The 20,881-nt window shown below is 41.7% G+C and overlaps 1 protein-coding gene across 6 annotated transcripts in view; it reads left to right on the forward strand.

Moving 5' to 3' along the window:
- Nucleotides 1–20,881, forward strand: part of LOC127436792 (synaptotagmin-1-like) — a 316,083-nt gene that overhangs the window by 275,008 nt on the left and 20,194 nt on the right. For 5 of the 6 annotated variants that reach the window (XM_051691178.1, XM_051691179.1, XM_051691177.1 and 2 more), the window contains 2 exons: nucleotides 15,398–15,523; nucleotides 20,123–20,290. In XM_051691178.1, the coding sequence (XP_051547138.1) occupies nucleotides 15,398–15,523; nucleotides 20,123–20,290 (294 nt within the window). The remainder of the gene's footprint in view (nucleotides 1–15,397; nucleotides 15,524–20,122; nucleotides 20,291–20,881) is intronic. The other variant, XM_051691182.1, reaches the window with a different exon arrangement.

The raw sequence follows: 20,881 nt of genomic DNA on the forward strand, positions 1-20,881 counted from the left end.
ATGCAACCCGATTAGCATGAATTATACAATAGCTGCTAGATAATGTTGCTATGTAATACACACCAACAATGAGTGTGTACATGCACAATCTAACACCGATTATGTTTAATAACCTGACTATGTGTGTAAGGTCATGTAAACTGCCTTAAAGGTGCACTCAGTATTTATTTTTATTTAAAAAAATGTACTCCTAAAGAGATTAATAGTAATTAAAAAATACAATAAAAAATACATACTGTATATTTATATATATTTAAAGTTATGACTACTCACGTGAGATGAAGACTACTGTATATCAAGTTTTTTTTTATTCTACATGGGGCAGGGGCGCCTAATGGGTGCTACCATGTTAGGATCACATGACCAGCCGAATAATACTCACTTAAAGGCATAGTTCACCCAAAAATGAAAATTCTCTCATTATTTACTCACCCTCATGATATCCCAGTTGTTCATGTCTTTCTTTCTTTACCAGAACACATTTGAAGAAAAAAAATATATATATCTCAGATCACTTGGTCCTTAAAATGCAAGTGGATGGTGATTTGACTTTTGAAGCTCCAAAAATCACAGTCAGCATAAATGTCATCGATACGAATCCAGTGATTAAATTAATGTCTTCTAAAGTGATACAATCATTTTTGAGGTGAAAAATATAAATATTTAAGTACTTTTTAACTATAATCCAACGCCTCCGGTAAGCTTCACGAGACGGCTGAGTACGTCTTGTGTGACATATTCACGTTGCCATGTAACGGACGTAATCTCACTTTCTCCTCTTGTGAGGAGACATCCAGGATAAGCACACAAACGCACCACTGTGAGTAAAGAAACAGATAAATACTGATTTAAACCAATACCAAGTTTCTGTACAGTGTTCCTCCTGCTCACTTGTAAACAGCGCTGCTCTTCCATGTGTGTCATATGTGCCTCAGTACTCTTGTGTTTCACATGCCAATGCAATTATGTTACACGCACATACCGATGCTGACCGGAAGTGATGATTTAGAGTCAAAAAAGTGCTTACATATTGATCTTTTTTGCACCAAAAGGGATCGTGTTGCTTTAGAAGACATTAATTTAACAGCTGGATTAACAGCTTAAAAAGTCGAATCACCATCCATTTTCATTTTAAGGACCTACTGAGCTAAGATATTTTTAGAATTTTCTTCAAATGTGTTCTGGTGAAAAAAGAAAGTCATACACATATGAGATATTATGAGGGTGAGTAAATGATGATAGAATTTAGATTTTTGTGTGAACTATCCCTTTAATCTCAGTAACAGCCCTGTTATTGAACACAAGCATAGACACATGGAATAATTAATCATGGCTGACTGTGAATTGTGTACTTCTACAACGGCATTGGTAACTGAAAACTGTTGCATTTGAATGATGTTGCTTCCAGGCCCCTAGGTGTCAGTGTAAGTACAACATATTCAAAAAATTACTGAGTGCACCTTTAAATTACCTTCTTTTATCACAAAAAAGTCATAAACTGTTTAAGCAAAAAAACAAAAAAAAACTATCGGTACATATAGATTTTTGCCCATTAGTCCAGTTTGGCTCTGCATGTAAACACCTTTACTGATGTACTGGCAGCATAACACTTATTAAATGTGTAAGTGTTGTGCCCATGACTGTTTATGTTTTCACATTAAAAACCGGAGGAAAAATTATTTCCTGTAAATGTGGTTTTCTTGCATCTGGTTTTTAGTTTTAGGTTTGATAGCATTTAGTTGTGCATGTAAACATACCCATTGTGTATATGTAGATTCAGCATAGAATCTAAAAAAAAAAAAAAAAAAAAAAAGCTACACCCATTGAAATCCATGTGATCTATGATTTGTTCAGATAGCAATATTTTGGTAATGTAAGCACCCCATACTGGCTTTATTAGACTCATATTTAGCCAATTTGAACCTAATTATAATGATGGACAACAATTAGAGCAATTTGCCAAAGTCCAACATTGTACATGTACTGTACAACATTGTTCTATTGTCAACAAAAAGGAGCTTTGAGCTTCTCTGTAGTCATTTCTCCTGGTGTGCCACGACTCAAGTGGTCGCCTTTGTGTGTGGTTGTTTTAATTTGTGTCTCTTCCTTCCATGTCCTCCTTATCTATGTTTTGTCTGATGACTTTGCGGGATTGCCACTGGCGGTAGGTTCCCAATTGCTGTTGGATCTCCTATAGCCTGCTGCAATGATTTTTAATAGCCTCTTGACAACAGGTTTACTCTAGTAGAGTAAAATATGTGTTACTATGCATACAGTACATGTATATCTACAATATATATATATATATATATATGTGTGTATTTCTACATATACACATATATATGAAGAGAGAAATGCACTTGGGTATGCTTTGGCAAGGTTGAACCACACTGATTTCTCCTTTCAAGCATATTTCTTATTTGAGGTCCAAAACAGAAAGAGAAATTGCTCCAGTGAAATTACCATTTCAAAAAAGTGAGGAAGAATGTCGAAGTACAGACTTAACTGCTGGTGATATGTTCTGCTTTTTTGACTGCCCTTGGCCAAATTATCAGTGCTTATCAGTACATGAACTTAAAAATTGCAAAAATTTCCTGCAGGAGAGGAGCACCCACCTGCAGGACAAATTTGTTCAAGAAGTAATTTTCAGACACAATGATCAGACTGATCTTTAATTGGCGGACATGTTTCTGATACATTGCCTTTGCCATTCAGACGGAAAGGGCATCAATAAAGGACACTCAAAACAGCAAAGAACACTAGCAGAATATAATTAGATTGAGAAAAATGAGCGCTAATCAATTTACACTTCTAAAATGACTTAAAGACATTCATTAATTTATCACAACCCTTCTGAAAACACCAGTTTATGTTTTGTGTTGGATGCTGATCTCCCACTTGGGATGCAGGTGAGCTGATGCCGGTTGCATAAATATTTTTTCAACTAAAAGTTGGCTGTCTAAAATTTTCTTTTAGACGGGCATTACATTTTTAAGTCAGTTACATAAATACTGTACCTAAATTGGTCTAATTTTAGACAAAAATGTAAGACTGCATACCCCTAGGCCAAATTTGTTTCATTTAATGTCCAAGTGGAGCCTCCATTGCTTAGCTATGAGTAACGCGCTGTCGCGTATTTCAGCTTTCCTGCCCTCCAGGCATTCCCAAAAACATGGGAGATTCCTCAACGTGAATTTTAATGACCAGTTCTGTTGTACTGTTTCATTCAGCACTGGTTCCTACTGCTGTTGATGTATTATTTGTCTTGAATGTCTCCTTTACCTCGTGCACCACTTTTCGAAAACATTTCTGATAGGACTGTCGATTTAGCATGTTAATTTAGTGCAATTAAATAACCTGTTAAAAAAAATTGACACAATCATGCCTCCTGACCCGTATGTAAATTCCATAATAAATTTATGTATTGTCTTACTATCGGAGCAATTCAAGCTTAAAGTTTATGTAATGTCGTGTTTTTAGGAGGTGCGTCAGCAGGGGGCAGTCAGCGAAGTGTTAGCTGTACTGTCAGCACACCTCAACAAACCTTACAAGCAGGCAGCCACAGAATGAGAGCCAAAAGCTGAACTATGTTTAACTTGACATAGCATCTTAAAGACATACCGTTTATGACTCTGAAAATCAGTGTGACACTCCAAAAGCAAACCGTCTAAGGCATTTGTAAATAGACAGACAATATAATCAAAATTAAAACACGAATATATACTGTGTGTGTGTGTATATATATATATATAGCGATTAATCATATTAATTAATCAATCAGCATGTCGTAATTAATTAGAAAAGAAAACAAACAAAAATTGACTGTTCAATCGTCCGACCATTAACTTTCTCCATTTTTGTGGCCACGGTCATTTGTTTTTTATTATCATTATTATTATTTGCATTGTAATCGCTAAATTTCTTCATTGAAATAGATTTGGCAACATTGTATTCCTTTAAGATACAACTGTATTCTTTAAGGAAAAAATGTGTTGAGTGCCCACTGTTGGACAGTTTGTTCAAAGTTTTTCAGTGTCTTACTTTTGCTACAAAACATTGCTAATTAGATTTACTGAAGACAAACGTGAGCTTAATTTATACAACAGCCTTTCTCTGGAATCTTTAGTTAGTCAGAATAATTGTTAAATGCTATGTTTATGCAACTGGCCACTGGTGTCCCTATGGCATGTCATGAAATGAATTTGATTAAAATGTTTTGATTGACAGCATTCTTAACTAGCTTAACCAGCTATGATTCTTCTTTGGACAACCAGTTTAACCAGAAAAACCATGCTGTCAAGTAAATTGGTTAACAGTGTGGCTATGCTGGTAAACCATTAGAACCATCACCACAACAACACTAACCAGCATAAACCAGCCTGAAAATGAATGCCAATATTTTCAGTGGGGAAGACTCAACATGCTTCTTACAAAACTTGCTTGCTAGTATACTTTGGGCCTCAAAGGTAGACAGGACAGCCAAGAAATCAATTTTGTTCAGCCTTTTGCTTTCACACTAGTAACTCAACATCTAATAAGACAGGACCCGTACACATTATGATCCCTTCCGCCAACACCTGCTGCTGGCATGATGCTTACAGCTTTTATGAGCTTGGTGGTTATCGCCAATAACTAAGGGTCATGACAATGCTACTGTGAGGACGATCACGTCACAGAGAATGAGGGTCAATATATGAGCACTATTCTTGAGAGCGTGAATGCCCTGCATGCTTTACTGATGAGCAAGACTGCCCTTCACAGAAAGGCAACTGTTTCAGAGTGAATGAACTGAGAGCTGAGTTTGCCTTGACAATCGCATGCTTTCCAGCAACTACAAACCTCCCTTTAACACTGCCACCGTCTTAGACTCAGGTTAGCTAGGGAGCTGATGTCACACCATCATAGGCATTTCCCCACTGATTTGTGAATTCTAGACTGTTCTGCCTGAAATAACATAAAAGGAGTTGTATGATGTATTTCTTAAAGGGATAGTTCACCCCAAAATGAAAATTCTGTCATCATTTACATGCCATCATGTTGTTCCAAAGTTCATTTGCCATGAACTCTCAATTTTTAGGAGGGCTACGATAGGCTTTGGTGAGAAACAAACCAGAATTAAAGTTATTTTAACGTGAAAATTTTCCGCCATAGCTCTCACAATGGCTCGTGCTAAAACATTGCGAAAGCAAATTTTGTGTAAAATCAAGTTCAGGTAAACACTTGAACGAGCCTCTCTCATACACTCAAATGCAAAAATGATAGCTATGGTGGGTATTTCCATTGTAAAGTAATTTACATTTCCAATTTATTTAATATGAAGAGGAAATGTTTTATGTTCTTGGTGGCTGCATATTTTGCAATGTTCCTGGCAGCGGCTGGTTCAGGAGTGAACGCAATGAGCGGTGTCCTCGCCTACATCCGGGAGGAACTCTTGATACTCCTACATCGATCACAAGCCTGCTGTCTGCAGGTGAATTTGCCAGATGATTGCAGGAAACTGCTCAGGAATCCCAGGACAAAAATACGCATTAAGACTTCATCAAAGAAGCGAGGCTCGAGAGGAGGGGTACGCCAAAGACTTAAAAGAAGAGACCATAGACCTCCCTCCCAAGGGAATTTGGACAGATTACTATTATTTTAATATATGTTCCTGGACCGGACAATGTGAAAGCCGGGAACAAAATAACAGACAGCTATTATAATGCACTTGTTTGTTCCTCAGATCAACCAATTTTAATCCTTGGGGATGTTAACTCCTGTGATCTGTCATGTCACCTGCCAACCCTTCATCAGTCAGACCATAATATTGTACACTTGCTTCCCAGGTATCAGGCTGAATCCAGTGATTAAACAGATACAATTGTAGACTGATCAAAGTAAAGAGGAGCTCAGAGACTGCTTTGATGATATGGATTGGCAACTGTTTTTTAATACATGTGATAATGTTCATGATATAACTGACACCATTACGTCTTATATAAGTTTTTGTGAAAGCAATTGTGTTCAGACAAAAACAGTTTCGAATATATCCAAATAACAGTATGTGACTCACTAAAGACCTTATAATGTGTCTTAATGAGAAAAAGGCTGCTTTTCTCAAAGGCGATTACGATTTAGTTTGAGAGAAAAGAAGGGAAATAGGGGACAAATTAAGAAATCTAAGTTAGAATATAAGAGCAAGATTGAAAGTACGTTTTGTGTGGGTAAGGCAAAGCAGGCATGGAAAAGTCTTAACACTATGATGGGAAGAGAGAGTAGGAAACAAAGTTATTCTTTACATAGTGCATCCTTTGCATAAGATCTGAATATATTCTGAAGTAGGTTTAACATTGGGGAGTGCACTACTGAATGTGATGGGGTGTGCCTTGAAATTCCAACATATGAGCCCATTATTCTTAAAGAGCACGAAATCGCAGCCAGCCTCTCCAGCATTAAGCCAAAAAAGGCACCAGACCCTGATGGGTTGAAGGGGCGAGTGTTAAAGAACTGCGTTTTTCAGTTACCTAGCTGTTTCAACTTCTGTTAAACAAGAGAACATTTCCCAGATCTTAGAAATTATCAAATATTGTACCTGTACCGAAAAATTCTGGCACTACTCAGTTAAATTATTTTAGACCCATTGCATTCACATCTATTTTGTGCAAATGCATGGAAAAGGTTTTAACAAACACTTAATGTCCTCTGTAACTAAAGATTTAGACCCCCTCCAAATTGCAAATAAAGAGCAAGGCGTACTGATGATGCAACTTTATGTAATTTAGATGCTGAACATTTTACTTCAGCCTTTAATACAATGAAGATAGACATTCTCTTACAGAGATTACTTGAGTTACTGGTTAATGGAGGCCTCATCTGATGGATCAGAGATTTTCTTTCCAATCGTCCACAAAGAGTGTTTGTTAATGGTAAATTGACCAAGATAACTATTTTGAACACAGGTTCACCACAGGGAACCATATTGTCACCTTTACTATTATCACTGTATACTAATTCATTTAAAATTCAGGATGCACATTTTAGTTTAATTAAATATGCAGAATAACATGGCAATTGTCTGCCTTTTGCATGAAGGAGGAACAGAAATTAATAAATTCCTGGTTACTTTCGTAACCTCCATTCCCTGATGGAGGGAACGAGACATTTTGTCGATGTAGTTTGCAGGTTCACCACCTGATCCCTAAACGGGGTCGTGGGAACCTTGGGCACATAGCCCGGTCGGGGTCTCAGGATCACGTGAGAGAAACCCGGACCGAACTCCAGGCACGATTCGCTGACAGAGAACACCTGCAGGTCTCCTACCCTCTTGATGGAAGTGAGTGCAGTCAGGAGGGCAGTCTTCAAAGAGAGTGCCTTAAGCTTAACTGACTCCAGAGGCTCAAAGGGAGCACCCCGCATACCCCGAATGACTACAGAGAGGTCCCACAAGGGCTTCAACCTCCTAGCGCCTCTCAGGAACCTGATGATCAAGTCATGCTTTCACAAAATACTTACCATCCACTGCCACGTGATGTGCCGAAATGGCGGCTACATACACCTTCAAGGTGGAAGGGGACAGCTGCCCCTCCAGCCTCTCCTGCAGGAAGGAAAGCACCGATCCGACAGCTGATCCACTGATCCGCATTTCTGGGGGTCTTCGCACCGGGAAGAACACCACTTAGAGAACAGATGGCATTTCAAGACATACAGGCGCCTCATAGAGGGAGCCCTATCCTGAGTGATCGTGTCTACCACCGTGGGTGGTAGGCCACTTAGGTCTTCCACGTCCCATTCAAGGGCCAAACGTGGAGATTCCAGAGGTCTGGTCGTGGGTGCCAGATGGTGCCCCGTCCCTGAGAAAGAAGGTCCTTCCTCAGGGGAATTCGCCGGGGGGGGGGCTGTCACAAGGAGCGTGAGGTCCGAGAACCACGTCTGTGTGGGCCAGTAGGGTGCTACTAGGATGATCTGCCCCACGTACTCCCTGACCTTGCACAGGGTCTGTGCAAGTAGGCTCACTGGGGGAAACGCGTATTTGCATAGTCCAGGGGGCCAGCTGTGTGCCAGCACGTCTATACCAAGGGGTACCTTGGTCAGGGCGTACAAAAGCGGGCAGTGGGAAGATTCCCAGGAAGCAAAAAGGTCTACCTGTGCTTGACCGAATCGACTCCAAATCAGCTGGACCATCTGGGGGTGGAGTCTCCACTCTCCCCTGAGCATAACCTCAGTCGTGACAGTACGTCCGCTGCGGTGTTGAGGTCGCCCAGGATGTGAGTGGCTCGTAGCGACTTAAGGAGCTGCTGACTCCAGAGGAGGAGACGGTGGGTGAGTTGTGACATGCAATGGGAGTGTTGACCGCCTTGACAGTTGATGTACACTACCGTCAATGTGTTGTCTTTCTGGACCAACACATGCTTGCCCTGGATCAAAGGCCAGAACCTCCACAGGGCGAGCAGTACTGCCAACAACTCGAGGCAGTTGATGTGACAATGCAGCCGCGGGCCAGTCCAGGAGCCAGCGGCTGTGTGCCCGTTGCATACGGAGCCCCAGCCCATCTTGGAGGCGTATGTCATAACCATGACGCACCTGAAGACCTGCTCTAGGGGAACCCCTGCCCATAGAAATGCAAGGCCGGTCCAAGGGCTGAAGAGCCATGATGACCACGCAATGTGTCCCACGGCACCATGCCCATCTTGAGACTCGAGTCTGAAGCCAGTGCTGAAGTGTTCTCATATGCATCAACCCGAGCGGTGTGGCAACCGCTGAGGATGCCATATGCCCCAGGAGCCTCTGAAAAAGTTTCAGTGGAACCACTGTCTTCTGTCTGAATGCCTTCAGACAGTTCAACACTGACTGTGCACGCTCGTTCATGAGGTGCGTCATCATCAAGAAAAGAGATGCTCTGAACCGGGGAGAGCTTGCTCTTTTCCCAGTTGACCCGAAGCCCCAGTCGGCTAAGGTGCGTGAGCACCAGGTCCCTGTGCGCACACAACACATCCCGAGAGTGTGCTAGGATTAGCCAGTCATCGAGATAATTGAGGATGAGGACTCCCACTTCCCTTAGCGGGGCAAGGGCTGCCTCTGCGACCTTCGTGAAGACACAAGGGGACAAGGACAGGCTGAAGGGGAGGACCTTGTACTGGTACGCCTGGCCCTCAAAGGCAAACCGCAGGAAGGGTCTGTGTTGAGGTAAGAGCGAGACGTGGAAGTACGCGTCTTTCAGGTCTACCGCCGTGAACCAATCTTGATGCCGGGCGCTCGCTAAAATGCGTTTTGCGTCAGCATCTTGAACGGGAGTCTGTGCAAGGCCCGGTTCAGTACTTGCAGGTCCAAGATTGGCTGCAACCCACGGCCTTTCTTCGGTACAATGAAGTAGGGACTGTAAAACCCTCCCTTCATCTCGGCCGGAAGGACAGGCTCAATCTCACCCTTCCGTAGAAGGGTAGCGATCTCCACACGCAAGGTAACGCCGTTCCCACCCTTCACTGAGGGGAAGCGGACGCCGCTGAACCTGGGCGGGCGCCTGGCGAATTGAATCGCTTAGCCGAGTCGGACACGTCTCGAGCCACACGTCCAGACTCCGGGCAAGGGGGACCAAGGTGATAATCACGTCGGACGTACTGGTGGGTGGGGCCTCGCAGCGGGGCGGTGCCTGAGGTGCCACATCGAGAGGGCTCAAACCCCGTGGTCATGCTGAGTCCAGAGACATCGAAGCACTTACCTGGCTCCTGACGCCCAACATAGGATTGGTCAAGGAGGGGGGAGGAGGAACATCGTACCCGCAGTCCGTCGGAACCAACCTGGTGTGGGCATGTTTGTGCCACAGCTGAGCACGCAGGTCCGCCGCTGGAGCGGCAAACATGCCAAAATGGGACGGTGGACGGCAGTCGTGACGACGACTGTGCGCACCTGACATGTGACCCAGAGAACAAGGAAACCACTCTTTTGTTGAAGTTTTGGGTACCGCAGCCTCTTGGGCATGTGGTGAAAAATGAAACAAAAGATTCTCCTCCCGGCCCTCCACCAGGGAATGGAGTGGTCTGTCAACCAGCTCTGTAGAAGCGGGTCTCCTCGTCCCTGTGTTGCCCATCTCAGGGGCACTTCAAAGCCTTCATAGGGTTCCGTGGTGGGCTCCAAGCCGGGGCCGGGCCGTGGGGGCGGGCTGTGGCGGATCAGGTGCTGTTGCTGCAGGAGGACACCCTTGGCGACGAGCAGACGGGGTGCAGGGTCTTGAGCCGCGCCGGGGCAGAATGTGTTGAATGGCCTCTGTCTGCTGCTTCACCGCCGAGAGCTGCTGGGCAAAGTCCTCGACGGTGTTGCTGAACGGGCCAACCTGGGAGATGGGGGCATCAAGGAACCGTGCATTGTCAGCCTCTCTCATGTTGAATAGGAATGCAGTTCCTGCATTCAATCCCGGGTCAGAACTACCCTCGTGCAGCTCTTTTAGTGCCTTGGCTTGGCGTACCTGCAGGAGAGCCATGGCATGCAAGGCGGAGGCAGCTTGTACAGCGGCACCGTATGCCTTAGCAGTCAGAGACAACGTAAACCTACAGGCCCTGGACGGGAGCTTCGAGGCACCCGTGCCAGGTGGTGGCGCTCTGTGGGCACAAGTGCACTGCGAGCACCTCATCCACCTGGGGGATCATCGAATACCCCTTGGCCGCCCCACCATTGAGGGTAGTGAGAGTGGGGGAGCTGAAAGATCAGGACAGGGTAGTGAAAGGTGCCGCCCACGATCTTGTCAGCTCCTCATGCACTTCTGGGAAGAAAGGAACCGGGTGCGGGGCGTGGCCTTGAGCAGCGCTCTGGGCCCAGGAACCAATCATCGAGCCATGAGGGTTCAGGGGAGAGTGGAGGGTTCCACTCTAGCCTGATGCTCGTGGATGCCCGGTAAAGCATGTCTGTCATCTCCGTGTCGGCCTGAGACTGGGCAACCACACCCGAAGGGGGAAGCCCAGCTGAAGCCTCCGCATCAGAGTGGGCGAGCCTGCTCTCCGATGCTGCGCTCGACAGCTCATCGTCTTCCCAGGCCCCGAATAAGAGGTCGAACTCGCCCTGAGACGAGCCGGCGGTCTCATCCGAGAGCCCGACCGGGGCAAGCGAGCGTGCTGAGGAATGGGAGGTCCGTGGGGGGTTACCCGGCGGAGGTGATCCCATTGGAGTCCCCAAATCGCCCCCAGTGCTAACAGATGCGGCCTCATACCCGTAGGTAGATGGACCAAGGTGGGGAACCTCTGGGGTGGCTTGCTTTTTTACCAAGGCAAAATAATAATTATTATTCAATAACGTCCGTACGTTTTCATGTATAAAAAAGCATGTTTGCATATCTATTGACTTAATTAAAATGCATAAGTGTTCTTAGAACACAGCAGATCTATCTTTTTTCCTACAATTTGTTGAAAGCACACCAACATAGAGTTAAAAAACAGGAGATGATATTAAAAATTGCTTTACATATTTAACACTGATCTAGTAATCTGCTTAAATTGGAAAAAAGAACCAATCAAACTGTTACCTCACAAACATAGTGTAAAAAGCATAACTTAATGAAGACTCGTGCACTGATAGAAACTCCACTTACAATGTGTGCTTAAAAGAAGGATTGTCCTTTGTTTTGTTTTTTTCTGCAGTGCATTTCACGTAATGCTGTCAATCAAGAACGAAATGCCGATAAATAACTCTCGTTTGTGTGTTCCTCATCTCTAGATTAGTAATTTAGATCAACATCAATGTCAATAAAAAACATGAATAAATGAGCATTGTTGAAAGCAACTTTGTAGAAATGAATGGAGCCGGGTAGATTAGACTGTCTGACTGACGGCGTATTACGTAAGGGTTGTTTCGGCTCATGAAACTCACCTGTGATTGAATGGATGGTTGCTCAATCAGCCCAAAGTAACAAAACGCAAAGAATGTTGTATACAAATCCACCATTTGGACTTCTTATGGGTTTAGCTTGGAAAAATGCGGGGGACAAAAATCACCTTTTTAAAGAGTGCGGGGGACGTGTACCCCACGTCCTCTGCGGCTGCCATGCCCTTGATCCGAATTCACAAATCATAAAGAATCACATGCAACATTATTTACATGTCTACGACAGCGCATAGTGGATTTATAGCCAATCAATGTCTGAATTTCAAACCACAAACTATCTTTACCTCGGTCTATGACGTACCATCAGTGATGCGCAAATCATGTCAGTATTGGCAGCTGTTCCTGTTCCCACCAAATGATGAGGGCCACACATTTCTTTGAGCACTAATGCTAACTCATTTTAACACATTTTAATATTAACTAATTTTAGCTAACCTAGCTAATGTGGTTTCTGTGTGGCTTTTATTACCTTCAAATTCTCAGGTCTTTGGTAAATGAGAGCATCTTCACCGCTGGAAGAAATAAATTCCAGTGAACTTTAATGTTGTTTCGCTTTTCTCTTTTAAAGAGCGAATAATATCGAAATTTCCAAGAAAATTATGCATTTTGTTCCGTGGCCATCGCAATGTATCAGCTGTTTGCCTCGAGAGCAGAGTGTTTGAGACAGGTTTTATTTGCGCATGCGACAGTAGGAGGCGCAAGTGAGTCAAGAGAGAGAACCCAAAGAGAATGCACATCTAAACCATCTCTCACTCTAAACAAACAGCTGTCTGTATCACTTTGTCATGAAAATTCATTAAAACTTGCAATCCTGACAGTAATCTCAATTTTTTTTTTATGTAACTTTAATCCGATTACGATGGGTTTTTATGTAACTGTAACTGTGATTACAGTTACCTAATTTTCGTATCCTGATTATCTAACGCCGTTAAAAGTAATCTGTTACTCCCCAAGCCTGAATATGACTATGTGGTACAGAAACCTGAGCGTAAAAAAACAAAGCAAAGTTGTCTAAAGTTGTTAATGTAGTAAGTAAAATTGTAGGTAAGACACAGAGGCAACAAAATGATATATATATATATATATATATAAAATATATCCAAAGTAAAACAAAAAGCTTTGGTGATTATAGAGGATCTTACCCATCCTCTACACAGTCACTTTCAGTTATTACCCTCAGGGAGGCATTTTAGGCAACCGCGGGCTATCAAGAATGTGTATCAGATGTCATTTGTGCCAAATGCAGTCAGACTATTAAATGCGTAGCTGTATGTGTAAATACGTGGGTGGGTATCTGAATATCCCTGCAGAGGGTATACTTTTAATGGATCATATTTGTTTATGTTTTATGTGATGTGCTGGTGTTTATATTGTCTATGGTGAAGCCGAAGACAAATTTCCACATTGTGGATAATAAAGTCACTTAACTGAACTGATTGTTTCTCATCAAAACCTGTTGTATGCCTTTTGAAGATTTAGAATGTGACGCACAAGTCGTATGGACTACTTTTATGACACTTTTGGGTCCTTTTTTAGTCTTAAAGGCATGGTCACACATACCTTTGAACAATGAAATTCCGCAGGTGAAGAAGGCGTGGGAGGATGTTAAGCGTGTGAGAAATAAGCAAAAAAAATAACTACCAAGCGGCCTCCTTATATGCTGCACTTTATAATCTGGGAGAGTGAAGTTAAAAAGAAACTCACCGCTAAAATTATATACTACTTGTCCATTGTAAATATTCACCACCCACACAGAGGTCACTGCCAAACCAAATAACTTCCTATTGGTCAACATGCAGATTTCGCCTGTCAAAGTTCACCAAACTTGAACTCCATGCGAAATCAATCCTCGAGGGGAAATTCTTCTCCACCGAAAGTCCATGAGATTCATTTATTTTGCCCATGGAATTTCTTCTGTGCAAAGGCATGTGTGACCGCACCTTTAGAAGGTGTGCTTTAAAATATAACTGCTATTGTATGTAACACTTTTGGGTAGATTACTTCTGAAATATAATCTGGTACTGATTTCAAGTTACACAACTAAAATTGTAATCAGTAACTTAATATTTCTTAGCTAATCTTCTCTAATTACTTTTGGATTACTTATTGCATGTTTTGGTAAATCTAATCATTCATTTTAAAAGTTTTAGGTGTAATACACCTTTCATTAAACATTAGTAAACATAAAATCATACAGCAACGTCCTATTTGTTAGTCCCTGAGTAAAACAAAAGTTACTTGAAACGGTAAAATAAAAGGGGAAAACTAACAGTATGTTGACCAATATGGAAGACAATGATAACATGCATTTATTTTGTATTTTTTATTTATATAGATATTTGTTTAGGAAATATTATTTGGATTGGCCAATTTATTTATTTATTTTATCCAGCTTTGAAATGAATAGTGAATAAATGTCTCTAGATATGTAGAGAAGTACAATTTGTGCCTCCTCCTCCTGATTATTCATGAGAAGGTGTGGCCTTAACCTATGACAGGTGTTTTTCCTGAAGCATGGGTTGAAGTGCATTTGCATGGTGCGAAAGAACAAAGTTGCATGTGACCGGCACCTCTGAAATGTTTGTTTGCAACATATGTTTTTACCGAAAAATGTCTAATTACAGGTGGATGCGGGTACATTTGAAACACTGACACTCAAAACTAGTACAAATGCAAAAGTGCATTAAAATTCTAAAGATTGGATGTGGAGTCTTTTTCAGTGGATATAATTTTGTATGGCAAAGATTGCATTGCTCAGTTATTGTGTTGCTCAGTTGCGTTGTAAACAACAGAACTGCACTGCCTTCAAGGTATGTAGTGCAATCTAGCTAAGCCTTTTGCATGTATTTAAAGATCTGGTATAGATGCTCTTTTAGCATAATCAGTAAATTACACACTAGTTATTGCCATTGGTTGATTTGTAATGTAATCAGAAATGTAATCATATAATCCATAAAAGTTACCGTAATCTGATTAAACATCTTTTAAAATGTAATGGATTCCAATTACAAGTACTAGATTTTTAAATGTAATTACATTATCCAGATTGCATGTAATCCGTTACAACCAAACACTGGTTTTGAAATCAGAGAACATGACATCCTTAAAAATAGCTCCTTTTTGTGTTTCAAGGAAGAAAGTCATGAAGGTTTGGAACAGCATGAGGGTGAGTAAATGATGACAGAATATTAATTTTTAGGTAAACTTTTCTTTTAAAAACATCTGTCTCCTCATCTAGCCCCTCCCACCAATTTACAGTAAATTGCTTGCACTCATTCAGATCATCTTGCAACACATCTACTTTTTCCACAAATTTCCACAGTAGCAGACCATAAGGGAGAGGTGGGTTTACAGCCCAAGTCTAGTGCATCACCGAGCATGTCCTGGTCTTAATCACTGTGGTGTTTTTAGTGCTTGCTCCCCCTCCCCCTAAAAGAGGTGCAGTTGAAGAGCAGGCTGGTCCAGGGCGGGCCCGGCGCTCTGGCGAGGGCAATCGGGCAGCGCCAGCGTTGGGCCGACAGGACTGACTGTTAGTGGGTGTCTCCTTCAGGCCTTGAAGGATGAGGATGATGCAGAAACAGGGCTGACGGACACAGAGAAAGAGGCGGAGCCTAAGGAGGAAGAGAAACTTGGCAAATTACAGTACTCCATGGATTACAATTTCACAGAGAATACGGTAAGGGACCGTCTCCAAATCATGTCACTGTGTGTGGTGTTTAGTGAGGTTTTCTTCGTAAGTATAGTGATTGTATTGTCTGTTTGTGCATCAATTTGCAACTACTTCCATTCAGATATCGCCCCTCCTTTTAAGATTATTCTCATACAAAATTGAATGCTCAGTATAAGCTGCATGTTAAAAAATAAATTCTGAAAAGGCAAAGAGAGAGTAAACTTTGACAATTACTTGCCTTTCACTTTGTCAGTTTTATTGCAGTGCTCTATTATTAAGTGCTATCTCTGGACTTAATAATGCCCATCATCCTGTAAACTCACCAAATGCCATGAATGTCAAGGGCACATCACAGTAGATGGATTTTAGTTTGAATCGGCTTTCTTCCACGCCAGCACTGGCTGAACGAGAGTGCTTGCTTGTCTTCAACTCTGAGGCTTAGCTGAAATTCATTGGCTGCCTCTTGCGAGTGGCTGAGCTTGAAAGCTGAGTGACTTCCAGAGTGGATGTACTTCTCTTCGAAGGATCCTGGGTGAAAGATAATTGAAGCTGTGCAAAGTCGCATGCCGAGGGTGAGCCGAAAAAAGCAACAAACCTGAAAGAGCCGGATTATCTGCAATCACATACACACACACACTGCAGCTTTTATAAGCATTCATTATATGCCCTCAATGTATATGTAGCTGTGAAAGGACAAATTTGACAGAAAATGGCTGGTAATATATTCAATTTATGGCATAAAGGAGTTTTGAGATGTTCGTTTGTTCTGTTCTTATGGCCATTGATGCTTAGCAAAATTATACCAAATGTCTGGTTAAGTGCACTGAGGACTTCATAGGAGGTATAAGAATGGCAATATAGAATTTAGCATGCGCACTTTTACTTATCTTCAACCTAAAGGCAGAGTGCAAAAGCAGTAGATTCAACGACATCTTGGACCACATCGGCCTGACCCAGATTCAGCCCAACACACACACACACACATGCATATATCCTCACCCACCGTGCCTGCAGGATATCTGCAAGCTTTTTTCCTGTCTGAGTATTGCTTTAGAGAGACATGCGGGTTTGAGAGATTTTTCTGCATCTCTTGCCCTTTCCAAAGGTGAAAGGTTCCAGGTAGCTTGACTCAACTCTGGGTTTGTTTAGAGGTAATCTGGACCTTTCCAGTCCTGCTGAGCAAGGTGGAAGGTAAAATTAGAAAAGTGTAAAACCTGGTGGGAAGTTACAAAGCCACATAACATATTATCTCAGAATCCAAGGTGTTCCGTCAGGGAGACAGAGGGACGGGGTGCAGATAAGGTCCATACACATTCACTGAGGTGAATTACAGCGATTGCAGTCTGGAAAAATACAGAATTTAAGAACTGACTCTCTTTCAGTTTATGAGTTGAAATTCAAATTGAACTGGCCACAGCCATATTAATTTGAATGACTGGAAGATACATTTACTGAATTGCAATTCAAAGAAATCAAGCACAATAAAGGAATTTCATTAGTCCAACACAACAACAAAATGAGTTGGAAAAATGTTAATCTGTTTGTATAATCTGTACCTAAAAATACAGAAATAAATAATATATACAGTATATTCAATATTTTATTAATTATTATTGTTGTAATTATTATGCTACAGTATGTCTAAAACTCCCATAGACTGATCTGCCCTGACTCATACTGCAATGATTGTCCATAGCTATTCAGTCTAACTCACAGCTAGAAGCTACTTACAAAAGACAACTTGTTTAGATTTAGAGATGGTGTCTGATCCTGTATCCCAAATTTCCAGTGAGACTAACAATGACACCACTGAGAGAAACAGTAGGCTATATTGTGAAATCATGTGCACACTTAGTGGAACCACATACTAGTTTTGTTTTTCTCATCTTTATGTGTTTAGATGAGTAATTACAGATCATCAAAAATTCCAAATTACTTATATTTATACATTGTTAACTATTACCACTCTAGAGACAAACTCTAGCTGATATCTAAGAAATATAATTCTATCAGGAAGACTCGCAGACTTGAGTGAAATTTAAGATGACATTTATTTGATGAATATAAAACAGAAATGTAATGTCTCTCTTTGGCGTAAGCCCCATCTGGCAGTCCGAAGATGTTGTACTCCGAACCATCATATCCTGCCGGAGATAGGAGGCAGGGGCAAGGAGCCTACCCCCCCGTGCAGGACGGGACTCAACTTGTGATGGTGGGGTGGTGGAGGTTGCCGTGTTAACACACTGAAACAGCAATGTGATAGATTGGGAGCAAACTTATAAAGCAATGGCTTACATGTGATTGGCTAGGAGTTACCTAGCTAATGGTGTGATGATATACAGCTGCTAGTCTTCCTGCTAGAACTACGCTGCACTTACATTCCTGCCATAGAAGTGTAAAATGTTAAAGACTGTCATCAGTCAATAGCAAAAGCTAAGTTACAGTACTTAAAATGTCGATGATGAAGTCCACCCGTCAACACTTAAAAGGTCCACAGTGAAACCTACTAAACATGCTGTCACTTCAGATGGTCACAATTCATCATGATCAAATAGAAATAGAATAGAAAGATACCAGAATTCAAATCACTGTTGCCCAGTGGTCAAAGATGGAAGTGTTTTTGAACATATGTGCACATGTGAACTCCAGTTTCTAGGAAAAATGTCCACAGAGTGGCACCAAAAGTGAGTTGTATTTTAAGTTGTAAATTATGTAATACAGTCAACAGGAATGCATATTTTATTAACCATACGCCTTAACCCAAACCCCAACCCTTATGCTTGCACCTAACTCCAGTGTGATTTTAGAGCTAAAATTCAACCTCCGAATTGCACTCACTACATACAATGTGAACAAGATTACTTCCCGTTTCCCACTGGACTCGTGTAGCTTGTGTCTCGGAGATCAGTAATGCTAGATGGAAATGTGTTAATGCTTGAATTGATCCAAAAATGTCTAATGGGGATGTTGCTTGTCATGAAGTCATTTGGCTTAATGGGGGTAATTTTAGGGTACATGAACTTTCAGAAGAAACATGTCGATTTCTTGTGGTATAATGTTGTGAGATCAGTCTGAGAGTTTTACCTATGCTTCATGAAAGCAGTGACATGACACTGATGGGCATTATTTGAGGGGTATTTTCTACCTCACAACTATTTCTTTCAAGAAACAAAGACATTTTTGTGTGCTTGTGTGTGAAGTTGTTTGTGGTGTGTGTCTTCCTTGTGGTTAGAACATCTCCTTTCCTCATCTCAGATAAAATTCCTCATTTCCAGCAATAAAACTGTCCAGAGATGACACCCACCACCATTTAATGACAAGAATCAAACTATAGAATTATTATAGCCTGACAGGATATTAAAGTCCTTCATAGTTCCTTTGACAAAAGAGCAGTCTCACAGTTCTGTGATGGCTACCATCTAAACCAGGAACTCTGGAAAAGCTTCCTTCTCCTTGATACAATCCTTCCTTGGGCAGTGCAATCAGAGTGTGACAGCTGGTCAGGGTGAAAGAGAAGGTGAGAAGAGAGAGAGATCTGCTTGCCCGAGTGCCTGTGTAGAGACAGGGCGTTTTATGGGAGGCTGATGGGAGATTGATTGACTGACTCAAGGGCCCAAGAGGCCAGGCAGGTGATGTGGTGACTGGCAGGTCAATCAGGGCCTCATCCCAGCCAGCTGGCCAATCAATTATCAGAGCTGATGGGGAGATAGGAGAAGGAGCGGTACACTTGACATGGCCTGACCCCATCACCTCCTTAATGCCGGGATTGTTTAAAGAGTAATGCAGCCCACGACTGAAGGATGCACTTCAGCATAAGGGAGAATCATAACTGTTCTCTTTGTAGCTCTATGTATAAGTAAGCAGATTATCTGAAGCTAGATCAGGGCTGATTTACCATAGAACCACCTACCAATGGAGGTGAGAAGGTGAAGGCAGACACAGATTGGAGTTTATTCACAGTACATTGCATCAAGTTTATCAGTAGGCATATAAAAAACTATTTATTTTGGAGTGCTGCTTGCTGGAAGGATCTCGTTGTAGTTTTGAAAAAGTCCCAAAGAGTGCTCTTTGGTTGAGTTTCTATTGCATTTAGAGAAATTATAGTCCAAGGCATTTCTTCTGGTTAAAACACTAAAAAGCTTTTATTTATGTTTGGGTTTCTGGTATTGGGAACATTAAGGCACCTTTGAGGGGGGCATACAATATGACATATCCTGCCCTACTTTGGGGAAACATCAAATTGTCAATATTACAATCAAATTGTAAAGAAAGTGTACTGTTTGTTGTCCCCCACTAAGCTGAAATAAGGTCTACACCCCTGATTTAGACGTTTGAATGTTGATTTTCCAAGCTTGGAAGACACCAGTTTCAAGAAAGAGTCCTGGTACTTTTTTGAATGATGGTTCAATGGCATACATTTAAATCTGGTCCAACATTAAAATGTACTGCGGTGTTAGTTACATAACAGAATTTAAACCTCATCAACTTTGAAACCTATACATTTGAAGAATAGTGGTGGGTAGATGGTTTGTGGTTCAGACAAAGACCTCTCTCCCCTTCAAGCTCTTTCTAACATTCTCTTTAACTTTGCCCTTTGACCGCCAGCTCATAGTGGGGATTATACAAGCAGCAGAGCTGCCTGCCATGGATATGGGTGGCACTTCTGACCCCTACGTTAAAGTCTACCTTCTTCCAGACAAGAAGAAGAAATTTGAGACCAAGGTCCACCGGAAGACGTTGAACCCCGTTTTTAATGAGCAGTTCACCTTTAAGGTAGGTTGCACAGACACAATATAATCAAACAGTGTTGAATACTCACATTATAACAACACATACATTTCTGAATTTATCTGTGAGTTTGTTGGGTACTCATACAATAGATCAAGTTATTTCTGACTACTTCTGCTAGTTTATTAGCCAGCAGTGATGTGTCTAGCCTTATGGGGACCCTACAGTTGCAATCAAAATTATTCAACCCCCCTGACCAGCAACACATTCTGGTGATGTGAATTAAAACACATCAACTAGAACCTCAGTAAACAGTCAAAGTAAGTTTTTAATACACAATTGAGTGATTTTGAGAACAAAGAGTTCAGTTTACCCAAATTTAAAAATAAAAAATAACTAATTCTCTCCACAAATGTCATGTCAAAAATATTCAACCCATAAAGTCAATCATTTGTGGAGCATCCTTTATCCTTAATAATAGCAAATAAATGTTTCAGGTAAGTGTTCTCAGGCTTCGGACACCTCTCTATTAGAATTTCTACACATTTCTCATGAGCAAAATCTTCCAGCTCATTGACATTCTTTGGATTCTTTGCTGCCACTGCTTCCTTGAAATCCCAACAAAGGTTTGCAATG

The sequence above is a fragment of the Myxocyprinus asiaticus genome, chromosome 47 (genome assembly GCF_019703515.2).
Source record: "Myxocyprinus asiaticus isolate MX2 ecotype Aquarium Trade chromosome 47, UBuf_Myxa_2, whole genome shotgun sequence".
NCBI lineage: Eukaryota > Metazoa > Chordata > Actinopteri > Cypriniformes > Catostomidae > Myxocyprinus > Myxocyprinus asiaticus.